Below are 13,775 nucleotides of genomic sequence, written 5' to 3'. Positions count from 1 at the left end.
CATACCCTTTCTCACCCCCAGCCTCCAGTTCCAGTTTCCCTCCATAGCTCCTGCTCTTTGTCCTGATTCCAAATCATGCAGCTCCTCCAGGTTGCCTAGGCAGAGCAGGGTCTCATCGAGAGCACCTGAGAGAAAGGCTCCATTGCCTACAGTTCAGATGCCCAGGCCCGGCATGGCCTGCTACCCAGAGCTGAAATTGCATGGAAAGTTCTGTTCATCTCAAGGCTGGAGCATGCCCAGGGTGGACAGAACCCTTGGGGAATTTAAGATACTAAAATCTAAGAAATCCCTACTGAGCATGTGAAAACTGCATTTTTTTTTTTAAGGCTTATAACTTAGCCAAATTTGGGTGGATTTTAACGGGGACACCAAAAGGCATATCCTGACACAAAAGCCATGCTCCTCTATATTTCAAGTCCCTACTCAAAAGCATGCGGGCATGAGAACTTTTCAAATAAAAAGTAAAAAAACTTTAATGTGGACAAAACAACATTTTTTCCTAGCCTCATTCTCGGAAATGGATTAATTGCTCTGACTGAAATTTTCAAAAATAAAATAAATAATAATAATAATTCAGCCTGAGGCTGTCAAGGAAAATTACAAGCAACCAAAAACAGTCTTATAATGGGGAATGTTTGGCAAACTTAATAATAGGTAGAACAACCAGCCCCGCCTATTATAATAATACATTGTAGCGATCAGCAAAGAGCTAGTGAATTAAAGTGCTGCAATAACATATTGCACTCAGCTGAAGGCGAAGGACTGAAATAACACAGAGAATGAATTAACTGTCATCTCATCTCCTAGAGGGTCTTCCTTGAGGTGAGGATTTTGAGGCACACTGGTGGGGAAGCTTTCTAGCTGCGCATGTTTCATGGATGAATACAAATTTCCAAGGCTGTCAGTCTAGAACCTTTCATGCATATTAAATTGGCTAAAAATAAACATAATGTGCCTACATGATATATTACATACACAAATTAAGAGAACCAAATATTAGGAAATGCCAGATTTACGGGTACCCGTACAACCTTAATACAGTCACCTTGTATATCCTGGATGTACTGAATGAGGCAAGGATCCTGGGGAAAACATAGCACATGATTGTGTAATTAAAGTCTGTACCGTGATGTATGCACATAAGGAGGCTGAACCGTAAGGCTCAGCAGGTCTCAAAGCTAAAGCTACAGAGCTGTCAGGCAGCAAACACCTCCACGCTGCCACCCAGCAACAGCAGTCACTGCTCGCTCCACTATCCATGACTAGCTATATACACAAACCACAGGAAGTCCTGCCTCAAGGGATTCGACAGGCAGTAGCTTCATGTCTCCTGATTGATTCCCTGCCTTACATAAACCCAAATGGTGTTCCAGGAAGTGTCCAGGCAACAGGGCGGATCTTCTGTAGCTGCGATGACCATTCCTGCTTTCTGCTCTTAACTCTTGGTTTTGACCTTGGCTTAATTTGGACCTCACTTCCTGACCCTGACTTGGACTCTGACCCTTGATATCAACCTCAGCCTGGCACTTGACTACTAACTCCTTCCCCACTCTCAGGCTCGGGTCTGACACTGCTCTGACCATTAGTCCTGAATGCCCTTGTCAGGATCCTGACATGAATTAAGGTTGCACAGACAACCTTAAAACTGGCATTTCCTAACTTCTCCTAATTTTCTTGCTCTATCACCTATTCCTGCTACTAGAGATCCTTCAGCAGCTCTCAGGCATTCCCAGGATTATGGCTCTTGCTACTGCTTCTGCAGTGATGTGGGCCGCCTTTAGAATGTTAATGTGATTATTAATTTTTTGGCATGTACCCAAATTTTCCCCGGGGAATACAAGTGAGAGAAGAGATATGGTAAGTCTGTAAGGATTTATATCCCCATTTTAAAAATGGGGAATTCAGACACAGAGGGTTAATGACTTGCCCATTGGCCACACAGCAAGTCAATGACAGGGATTAAATAAAGTCCACGATCTTTAACCCAGTTCCCTGTATTATCCACTAAAGCAACATCACTAGAATGTCCTGTTTTTAAATATGCTTAAATTGATCAAGTAAATAGAGATACAGACCTGTTCATACGATGTCAGACATACTATGGGTATAATACCGTATATGTTGTAGGTACTGACTGATGTAGGCTGGAGATATTGAGAACCGTAAACTTTAGTCTGAAAACTCCCTTTATTAACTAATCTAAGAATAAAGAGTATAATCTACAATTAATTTGCCCAACTGGAAAGTTCCTCATGGGAGAATCCAGAGTTCTACAATAGAGTAGGGGCAAACAGAGTATAAGGATATATGACAATAACTCTTAGGATGTTTCTAACTGGGCTGAGAATGTTCATCCTTTAGTAAATAAGTTGATATGTAAGGTGTCAAACTGATGGAAGAAGAAAGGGTGGACTGGTTGGTATATGTGGTTGGAAAAGGCCAAACTATGAAGTGCTGGGTGATGGAGAGTAGAAAGCAAGTTGGAGGAACTACGTTCAAGCCCTCCTTGTACCTCAATTTCCCAATCTACAAAATGGGCATCATGATATCTGCCAACATTTGTAAAGTGTTTTGAGTTGAAAGACATGATTATTTTATTTGCTTCTAGAATAGCTGGGATGGATGAAAGGAACAAAGTATAAAGAGAAAGAGCAGGGAGGAACGATTGAGCTGACTGAAAAAAGGGCAAGCATGTTCTGACAGACAGCTTTGTCCGATGTCTAAAGTTTCTTGTGTTTTTGTTTTTATTTATATGTTTATAACAATATATTATTATGGTGTTATTGTGCAGAACAGTAATCACTTAATGCATCTCTAATCAAAAGTCATGACTTCTTATTTCTAACCGTGACATAGTTATGGGCATAATTTTTCAGCGTCATATAGGGACCACTAGATCATTTAGTCTGACCTACTGTATATCACAGGCCATCAAGTCCCCCCAGCACCCGCACACTAAATCCAACACAACAGAAACGAGATCAAAGTAAATTAGACACGCAAAACTCTAGGGCAACTGCCCCCGCCCCCCTCTCTCTCTATATATATATATCAATATCTCTCTCTATATATCTATATATAATCCTTACACATTGTCAGTACCTGTGAATGCATTCATTAGCTTTGGGTTGTTCAAGGTCAGGACTCCAATGCCATTGTCTTCCTTAGAAAGGTCGATGGATCCACCATCAAACTGCTGAAGTTTTTTCTTCATCTCTTCTTCCTCAAAGCCATGGGCACTGTTATAAAGTGACACACATCTTTGCAGGAATAGTCTACTCTTTGTGGTTTGGAGTAAACTTTTCCAAAGAGAGACTGCCATTTCTGGAAGGAAACACACAGCAGAAAATGATCACACCTCAGGTATTTTCTCCCTTTCAGACCCAATCCAGTCCTTCAATAGAGAAATGGGATCTTGTAAGAGTAACCTTTCAAGTGTAACAGTCACAGAAAAGCCGCAGACCTGAAGCTGGATACTTAGGATGAGATTTGCAAAAGCACTCAGGTTTGGTCTAATTCAGCTCCCACTGACCCAATGGGTTTTACCATTGATTTCAATGGGAGAACGATTAGGCCTATGCTGAGCACGTTTGGAAATTCCACCCTTAAAGTAATTAAAGAGCCCTTAGATGAGACCCCAAGATTAATTGGAATCACCATTATAAATTTACACTTTGTTTCCTGTCTGAATTTGTCTAGCTTCAACTTCCAGCCACTGGATTGTATTATACCTTTCTCTGCTAGACTGAAGAGCTCATTATTAAATATTTGATTCCCATGTAGATATTTATAGACTGTAATCAAGTCACCCCTTAACCTTCCCTTTTTTAAGCTAAATAGATTGATCTTCTTAAGTTTATCACTATAAGGCATGTTTTATAATCCTTTAATCATTCTTGTGCCTCTTCCCTGAATCCTCTCCAGTATATCAACATCCTTCTTGAATTGTGAGCACCAGAACTGAACACCATATTCCAGCAGATGTGTTATGCTTAAACAAAGCACACAGGATCTTTTATAGGGGAGAAGGCAGCATGCCACATTTATTGAGAATACAGCAGTTAGCATATGCTTTTCAGTCTCACACACCCACCATGCACACAGTCCTGCCAGTTAATGTTTATAGTTACCAGTCCAGAGTCTGGATCAATCTAGTGGCCAGCCAGATTGGTCGCAGAGGGGACCCAGGCTCTGTCGGTCATGATCTGATGCTCCTGGAGTTGTGGCAAAATGAACCCAAAGTCACATGACCAAGCACCCTGTTCTTATAGTCTTTTTTCTCTGTTGAAGTCTAGGATTTGTGACCGGTTACTCCTTAATTGGTGTTATCTTTTGATGTTAACATTCCAAAACACCTCTGAGAGGGTCATTCCCCCCCCCCTTTTTTTATTTATTTTTTTAATTTTTATCCTGTCCTGGTTTTGATTTAATCAATTGTCTTGTCTTTAGAGGTACCAGCCTCCACCTCCTCACTTATGGATGCGTGTTGATGGTTCTCTGGTGTCCTTAAGTTTCTTCACTCCTACTTCCTTGACCATCTGACTTTAACAATGGCCTTCACACCTTATCTTTTCCTGATGCATGCATTCCTCATTCACACAAACAGTCTTTTACAGAGACCTTCAAAGGTATACAGCGGTTTTTATGTTGAGCAAGAAAGGCACTGTAAATTACACCTTACTAAATCTTGTAATCAAAACAGTTCACATTGTGGCCCATGCCTTCAACATTCTTCTAATCTCCTCAACATAGACACAATACAAGATCTTGTCTCTTACTTACTAAACCTTAAAACAAAGAAATGTATATTTAACTAGAGTGCCTAATTTATAATATATATAGGAAACCATAGTAGACATTATAATTTATCCTAAAACAAAAGAGTGACCATAATCAGTCATAAGGATTGTTCTGGTCTGTCCCTGCCTTAACATCAGTATAGACACTGGCAGTCTGTCAGATGCATGTCTACCAATATTCCAGAGGGTCATTCCTTTCTGTTATTCAAAAAGGGTGGATGGCTGGATGATCAAATCATACATTAATTCTTATAGTACAAATATAAAATCCTGCTCCTACAGATGTCACACCAACGTCAAATGCATAGGTAAAATAACCTCTCTACACCTACTCGAGAATATCCTGTTTATGCATCCCAGGATCGCATTAGCTCTTTTAGCGACAAGGTCATATTGCGATCTTATGTTCAGCTGATGATCTACCTGACTCCCAAAACTTTTTCAGAGTCACTGCTTCCCAGGATATAGCCCCCCAATCCTGTAAATATGGCCTGCATTCTTTGTTCCTAGATATGTACATCTACGTTTAACTATTTTAAAATGCATATTGTTTGCTTGTGACCAGTTTACTAAGCAATCCAGATTGCCCTGTATTAGCGAGCTGTCCTCTTCATTATTTACCACTTTTTTTTTTTTTTTTTTTTTTTTTGTGTCATCTGCAAACTATGTCAATGAAGATTTTATGTTTTGCAGACAGCAATGTCACCCTTTACTGAATGGCCAACACCTGTTCACCTGTGAGCTCTCGGTCGATTTCTGACTTTTCATGGTATATTGTAAATAGCTGTAAGACTACTAACCATTATTGAGGCCATAACCCTTGTGTTTGCACCTTCTACCCCAAATAAATAAAAAAAGGTTTGTGTGTGTGCACGGGCACACGTATATATATTCTGTAATGACACTCACAGCAGCAGGGAAAGGGTTCATTTTTACAGGGATAGCTATGGAAAGCTTCTCCTAAAATACCTCCAAAGACAGAACTACTTGCTAAGTATAAAGGTGTTATCTTCATCCATGACAGACTATTTCCATCTTACATTAGAATACGAGAGAGAGATTGTTTTTAAAAAAAGCTACCAAGTTGGTGATGAATTAATTTGTACTTGTTCTTCTGAGATCAACCTTTTATACTGTTTATAACTCCAAACTATTTAATCACACACCTCCTTCTGCCCATGACATTTCAACAATCACCTTTTAGAATTGTTTAAGTTGTTTTTCTGCTCCAAGTATAGACTTAACAGATTTCCAAAGCTGTTTTTTTTTGTTTTTCTTTTTTAATTAAGTTGCTTCTCTGTCTGGTCTTTTTGATAGATCTTCTGTTTTCACAGCACCTAGCATAATAGGCCTTTCAGGATTACCATAAGACAAAGAAGAAGAAGAAGCAGAAGAATACATAACAAATGACAAAGTGGACTAATTCACTAGTTTTTCATTATGGCAATCTGAGTTCACAGATGAACACAGATTGATAATCTCAGTCTTCTGACCCTTTATAGTCTATACTGGACATGCTACCACATAACAAAAGCTACTGCACAGTTGCTAGTCTCGGCTCAAGAGAGGACAGACTAGAGAAGCAGGGATGATCCAGGTGTGTTAGCAGAGCTGCGTGGGATAGCTTGCGCTGTGTTTTCCTTTACTATGCTTGACTTACTGCAGTGCTATTAGTCCCCCACTTTCACAGACTCAAAATTTCCGCAGTCACCACAAAAAACAATACACTACATTTAACTGTCAGTGCAGTCAGTGACTGCTCCAAAGCATACACAAAAGACACAAACCTCCTTTTATTAGTTTAACTCACTGCCAAATTATACCTGTATGATCACGTTTGATATTTCTTAAATTTTGCCTGTTAAAAATAATAAGTTTAGAGCAAAATAGACTCAAGCTATGGAAATTTTATTCCGGAAAAAAATCTGACCATTTAAATTCTGTGTGGGTGTATGCATTAACAGGCCTTTTTTTACTATTATTGCTATGGCAATAAAGAGCATCAGCAAGTGAAGGATTAGAAAACAAATTGGACATCATTGCCTGCTGATCATGAGTCATGATTAATGACTCATACAAGACAAGGTATTATCATGGAATTATTTTTCACCATCCTCCATAATACTGGTCACTGTACAACATTACTTTAATTCAATGAAAAAAGAGATTTTTTAACAGCTCAATCTGAGAAAGATAACCACTTAGGACAATAGGACTTGAGAGACCAGGTAGGACAAGCTCGGAATTTAAGCATTTAGTTCTTTCATACCAAAGGGATTTTTGTTGATCTCTAACAAACAAAAAGCAAAATTTCAGTCAGCGTGGAGCACTTGTAGCCCATGGAATGGCTGGAATTGATTTTTGCAGGTTGTTTATGGTAAGAGTACAACAGAGTGGAGTAAATATAACAAATGCTGTTTGGATTCTTTAATTATAAATATTCTCTGTTAAACCAATCAAGTAAAATTGCTAAATTCTCGGATTATAACATGACTATACAGAACAAACTGGCCAAGAAGATAAAATGGCCCAATAGGACTTGAGAGACCCAGGTTCAATTCCTACCACTGACTGTAAACAAAGTCACTAAGACTTGCTGTGCCTCAGCCACCCCATATGTAAAATGGGGGAAACTACATTAAAGATTGTGAGGTGCTCAGAATGGTGGGGGCCACATAAGTACGTGAGATTTACTAGGACGGTTAGTGGAAGTATAGGGTATGCTACAGGGTCTGCTACACTCCACTATTATCTGTACCATAATCAGTTTATAGAATAACTTTTTCAATGACAAACTTTCCTGTAGAAATCACAGGTGGTCAACACGGGAGTAATTAGCATTGTGGCCTGTTAGTATTTTTAGCATGTTTTTAAACTTGCCAGAGCTCTGGCATATTGCAAGTGATCACTAATATATATCTATACCAATGGCTGGTGATGGTTATAAATAAGGCTAATATTTTGTCATGGTTATTTTTAGTAAAAGTCACAGGTCACAGGCAATAAACAAAAATTCACAGAAGCTGTGACCTATCTGAGACTTTTGCTGCTGTGACTCCATGGTTTCCCCCACCACCTTGGTGGCTGGAAGCTTAGGGTTCCCCACTCAGCCCACAGCAACTGGGAGCTGCAGAGTGACCATATTTCCCAAAGAGAAAATGGGACACCCCAGCTGCTCGTTCGAGGCATCCCCCTCCCCCACGCGAGGCTGTCGCCCATTGCTGGAACCCTGAGGAGGGCCCCCTCAGGAGTCTGTCATCGTGGCTGAAATCTTTCAGGGGGCCCCCTGTCGCTTGAACCCTACCAGGGCCCCACTGGCTGTTAGCTCCAGAGTCCTGCAGCCCCTGGGCTCAAGCAGAGAATGTCATGGAGGTCTCTGGAAGTCAGGGATTTAGGGTTTTGCCCTTGGACTTTCAAATCATGGATTCATCTGACCTCATATCCAGTATTGACACTTAAGTTCAATGCCAGAGGAGGGCTGTGCATTCCTTCTCTAAACCAGGCAATTCCATGCTCCAAGACCAGGTGGGAGGCTGTGAGCTATGATTCATAACTGCCATATTTGTCCTGGGCATGCAATCCCATTCTGTTAATCCAATTTCTTTCTCCCAGCTGCAACAGCCTGGCACACTGTACTATTTGGGAACTGTTAGCAATATTACTAGATGCTGCCAAAAGGGTGATGGGCCTGCCAGTGACCACTGGTCCAGCTTCCCTCTTGTTGCAGGTGGAGAGGGGAGGAAAATCTCCAATGGCCTCCTCCTGGGCATATCCTCATCTCAGGTCTCCGTTCCTGGCATGTGGGGAAGGGAGAAAATAATTCCCGATACCTTCACAGGAACCGGTGGGGGGACGGGGGGGACAATAACACAAATGCCCTTCAGCCTTTCCTGTTCCTCAGGAGGACTGATAAAAAAAACTGCTGACTCCTGGAGCCTATGACTGAATACCCGCAGCTGGTACGTGAAGGTGGGTGGGTGGAGAGCCACACTATTGTTGGAGGGGAATGCTAAGCTGTGAGTGGCATGGGCAGGCCTGGCAACAGCAATTCTGGGCCCCAGGGCCGTCCCTAGGGGGGTGCAGAACCTGGGGCGGAAGTGACGAATCCGTCAGTTCCGGGACCAACCGCGCCGGCCAATCACGCCAGCCCGCAGGTCCCCCCAAAGCATGGGGCCTGGAGCGGTCACCATCCGGCGTGTGCTTAGGAGCCCGGCGGCCCGCCTGGGTGATTTAAAAGAGCACAGGGCTCCCGGCCCCGCCGTCACTACCACGGCAGCAGCTGCAGGCCACCGGGCCCTTTAAAATCACCTGGGCCCCTGGGCAATTGTCCCCTTTGCCCCCCGCCATCGGTGGGCCTGGGCATGGGGCTCTTTACAGACCCCTCCTTTTTTATGTGGACTTGCACCTATGTTTATGATATCTGATGCTAGTAAATAGCTTTAAATATTAGAAGTTCAACCTACCAGCACTAGTGGTACTTGGAAGAAGAGTAACATGGAACTCTCAGAAGGGAGAGCTTTGAGCAGCATTGGTAAGGGGCAGGAAAGGAGGGGGACAACCAGGAGATGGAGGGAAGAAAGAAAAGGGGGGGGGGCAGTATCCTGGACCAGAGACTGTGCTCCTTGTTACTCAAGACCAAAAGTTTTGCCTTTAGAAATGCCAGTTCAGGCATCAGGAAGTAACAGATGTTACAGGACAGGGCCAAACTGGAGCATGACCCTTGCTTTTAAAATCTGTCCCTACTTTCCAACTGTATCCCCTATTTTTTTTGTCATTGGTGGGACAATGTCTTACTTGGACACATTTCTGAAAAGAACCATGAAGGTAATTAAACACTGGAACAATTTAACTAGAGACCTAGTGGATTATCTTTACACTTTTCAGAGTGATAGCCGTGTTAGGCTGTATCAGCAAAAAGAACAAGAAGTACTTGTGGCATCTTAGAGACTAACAAATTTATTGAGCATAAGCTTTCGTGGGCTAAAACCCAGTTCATCAGATGCATGCAGTGGAAAATACAGTAGGAAGATATATATACACACACAGAAGACATGAAAAAATGGGTGTTGCCATACCAACTATAACAAGAGTAATCAATTAAGGTGGGCTATTATCAGCAGGAGAAAAAAAAACTTTTGTAGTGATAATCACGATAGCCCATTACACTGAAGTCATTAAATCAAGATGGGAGAAGATATGCTATTTCTTCATCAGATTCAAGCATTTGCCTAAGGAGGTAGTAATAAGTATATATTTGCTTTATTAAGTGAAAAGTCTTGTGGAAAAAAAATGACATGGTCAGCAAGTAGTGTCTGATGGGTGCTTTTTAGACATCTATATATAATGAGGGGAGGGATAGCTCAGTGGTTTGAGCATTGACCTGCTAAACCCAGGCTTGTGAGTTCAATCCTTGAGGGAGCCACTTAGGAATCTGAGGCAAAATCAGTACTTGGTCCTGCTAGTGAAGGCAGGGGGCTGGACTCAATGACCTTTCAAGGTCCCTTCCAGGTCTAGGAGATAAGATATCTCCATTAATAAAAAAAAAAAAAAAAAAAAAAAAGATAGATGAGCTCCTTCCAACTATAGCTATACAGTACTAGAAATTACAACTCCCCACCTTCTACAAAATCCTAGATTATTAAAGGTATCTAGATTCATTGAAATAATAGAGTTACATCAAGGATGTATTTGCCCCACAAAGTTTTAGTAACTTTACAGTCAGCAAGCCAAGTTTTCAAAAGCATTCCTCTAAAATGTCACCCACAAATATAGCTTATCTATGGAGATGGTTGTAATTCCCAGTCTTCAGGAAAAGAGACTGTCAGGACTGAGATCCCCACTTTGAACTTTAGGGTACAAATGTAGGGGCCTGCGTGAAAAACTTCTAAGCTTAACTACCAGCTTAGCTCTGGTTCGGCTGCCACCATCAATGGATTCCCTCCCTGGGAAGCCTTGAAAAACCCTCACCAAATCCCTGGTGAAAACAAATCCAAAACCCCTTGGATCTTAAAACAAGGAGAAATTAACCATTCCCCTCCTTCCTCCCACCAACTCCTGGTGAATCAGTTCCAACCCCCCCCTGGGATCTACAACAGGGAGAAATTAACCATCCCCCCTCCTTCCTCCCACCAACTCCTGGTGAATCAGTTCCAACCCCCCCCTGGGATCTACAACAGGGAGAAATTAACCATCCCCCCTCCTTCCTCCCACCAACTCCTGGTGAATCAAGATCCAAAATCCCTTTGGATCTAAAACAAGGAAAAATCAATCAGGTTCTTAAAAAGAAGGTTTTTAATTAAAGAAAAAGGTAAAAATCATCTCTGTAAAATCAGTATGGAAATTAACCTTACAGGGTAATCAAACTTAAAGAGCTCAGAGGACTCCCCTCTAGTCTCAGGTTCAAAGTACAGCAAACAAAGAAACACTCTAGTAAAAGGTACATTTACAAGTTGAGAAAACAAAGAAAAACTAACACGCCTTGCCTGGCTATTTACTTACAAGTTTGAAATAGGAGAGACTTGCTTAGAAAGATGTGGAGAACCTGGATTGATGTCTGGTCCCTCTCAGTCCCCGAGAACGAACACACTCCCAAACAAAGAACACAAACAAAAGCCTTCCCCCCCCAAGATTTGAAAGTATCTTGTCCCCTTATTGGTCCTTTAGGTCAGATGCCAGCCAGGTTACCTGAGCTTCTTAACCCTTTACAGGGAAAAGGATTTTGGAGTCTCTGGCCAGGAGGGATTTATAGTACTGTACACAGGACAGCTATTACCCTTCCCTTTATAGTTATGACAGAGACAGACAACCCAAGCCTGGTTTAATGTTCCTGAGCTGGTACAGTATGATTCATAAATATCATGGGCCAGATGTAGCCTCTATAATTGAACCTGTAATTTTCTCCACCCAAGGTGGGTTTTTGTTTTTTTTTTAAAATCTGAGAATGTAATTCCCCAACTCTGCAAGTAAACTGGCTCTGAGGGAGGAATAAATGCAACATTCTTATAATCATATCGTAGGTCTCAAAATGTAACTGTAAGAGGGGACTATTCATTGAGCGGGTTTGTTTCCAGTGGGTAGCTCTACACTATTTAACATTTTTATTAAAGCCCTGGAAGAAAACATAAAATTATCCCTGATAAAGTTTGCAGATGACACAAAAATTGGTGGAGTGGTAAATAATGAAAAGGACCAGTCACTGATTCAGAGCTATCTGGCTCATTTGGTAAACTGGGCACAAGCAAATAATGTGAGTTTTAATATGGGTAAATGTAAATGTATACATCTAGGAACAAAGTAGGCCATACTTACATGATGGGGGGACTCTATCCTGGGAAGCAATAAGTCAAAAACATTTGAGGATTGTGGTGGATAATCATGAGCTCCCAGTGTGACGCTGTAGCCAAAAGAGCTAATGTAATCCTGGGATACATAAACGCAAAATCTTGGGTAGTAGTAAAGAAGTTGTTTTACCTTTGTATTTGGCATTGGTGCAACCTCTGCTGGAATACTGTGTCCAGCTCTGGTGCCCACAATTCAAGAAGGATGTTAATAAATTGGCGAGTTCAGAGAAGAGCCATGAGATCGATTAAAAGATTAGAAAACATGCCTTATAGTGATGGATTTAAGGAGCTCAATCTATTTAGCTTAACAAAGAGAAGGTTAAGGGATGACTTGATTACAGTTTATAAGTATCTACATGGGGAACAAATATTTAATAGGGGGCTCTTCAATCTAGCAGAGAAAGGTGTAACACAAGCCAATGGCTGGAAGTTGAAGCTATTTAAATTCAGACTGGAAATAAGATGTACATTTTTAATGGTGACAGTAATTAACCATTGAAACAATTTACCAAAGGTTGTGGTGGATTCTCCATCACTGACCATTTTAAAATCAAGATTAGATATTTTTATAAAAGATCTGCTCTAGGAATGATTTTGGAGAAGTTCTAGGCCTGTGTTATAGAGGAGGTCAGGTTAGATCAGTGGTTCCCAAACTGGGGAACCAAACAGGGGGTTGTCGGGAAAAAATTCCCTAATGGCAGACAGAGCTGTTGCTAGGGCCCCCGGGCAGCATGGGGCCAGCAGCCTGGAGCCCCTGGACTTCCAAGAGCTAAGCAGATCAAAGCAAGCCTATCTACCACACTGAGGAGATTTAAACTTCAAGACTCCTTATAAGAAATGGAGAGGGAGGTGGATATTTTTTGCTGTTTTTAAAATTAAATAGGCAGCTAGTATTGTTTTTAAAATTATTATGAAGAACAAGTTTAAGCTTTGTTGTAACGTGTGGTGCTTTCCTGGACGACTCAAGACCTGGATGCTTGTGTAGGAGGAACTCTTTGAGTTGGCTTCTTAAATACCTTCATGCTGTTTCACATCTGACACTCCTTGATGAAACATAAGAGCCTTGTCTTATAACAGGCTTATTCAAGTGATATAAGCTACGAAAGTGAGATCTTGGAAGAGTGTTGCCATTTTCATAATGTAATAAAAATACTGTAATGATAAATAGTAATTAATAATAAATAGTGTGCAATAAACATGTCATAAAAACAAATTTTATATTTCCAAGATCACTGCTTTTATAATTTATACTCAGGTAAAGGAGAAAATCCCTGGGAATATTCATTTTTAGGAGGGGGTTCGCGAGACTTGACATTTTAGTGAAAAGGGTTCACAGGTTGTTAAAATTTGGGAACCACTGGGTTAGATGATCATAATGGTCCTTTCTGGCCTTCAAACCTATAAATCTTATACTAGTAAGAGCAGCAGGATAATCAGTTTAGTTGCAGAGGATTCGCAATTTATTTGCACCAGTGACTGGTGTCTTATATTTTGCGGATGTGTCTTCAATATGTTTTCAGTCTAGTAAGCGTTTTTTTCATAAAAGCACTTCTCATTTTTCTCCCTACTCTTGCAACTTCACAATAATCTACCCAGCCTTCATGAAGACAGGCGTTCAAGGTCCCTTACCTGAAGG

General features: G+C 41.1%; 1 protein-coding gene across 3 annotated transcripts in view; it reads right to left on the bottom strand.

The window, feature by feature from the left end:
* ECHDC1 (ethylmalonyl-CoA decarboxylase 1) overlaps nt 1-13,775 on the bottom strand; it is a 44,611-nt gene that overhangs the window by 24,364 nt on the left and 6,472 nt on the right. For all 3 annotated transcript variants that reach the window (XM_054023902.1, XM_054023904.1, XM_054023903.1), the window contains exon 2: nt 3,103-3,324. In XM_054023902.1, the coding sequence (XP_053879877.1) occupies nt 3,103-3,322 (220 nt within the window). In that variant the 5' untranslated portion in view covers nt 3,323-3,324. The remainder of the gene's footprint in view (nt 1-3,102; nt 3,325-13,775) is intronic.

This window comes from Malaclemys terrapin, chromosome 3, assembly GCF_027887155.1.
Source record: "Malaclemys terrapin pileata isolate rMalTer1 chromosome 3, rMalTer1.hap1, whole genome shotgun sequence".
Classification (NCBI taxonomy): Eukaryota; Metazoa; Chordata; order Testudines; family Emydidae; genus Malaclemys; species Malaclemys terrapin.
This window is presented reverse-complemented; position numbering and strand designations above follow the sequence as displayed.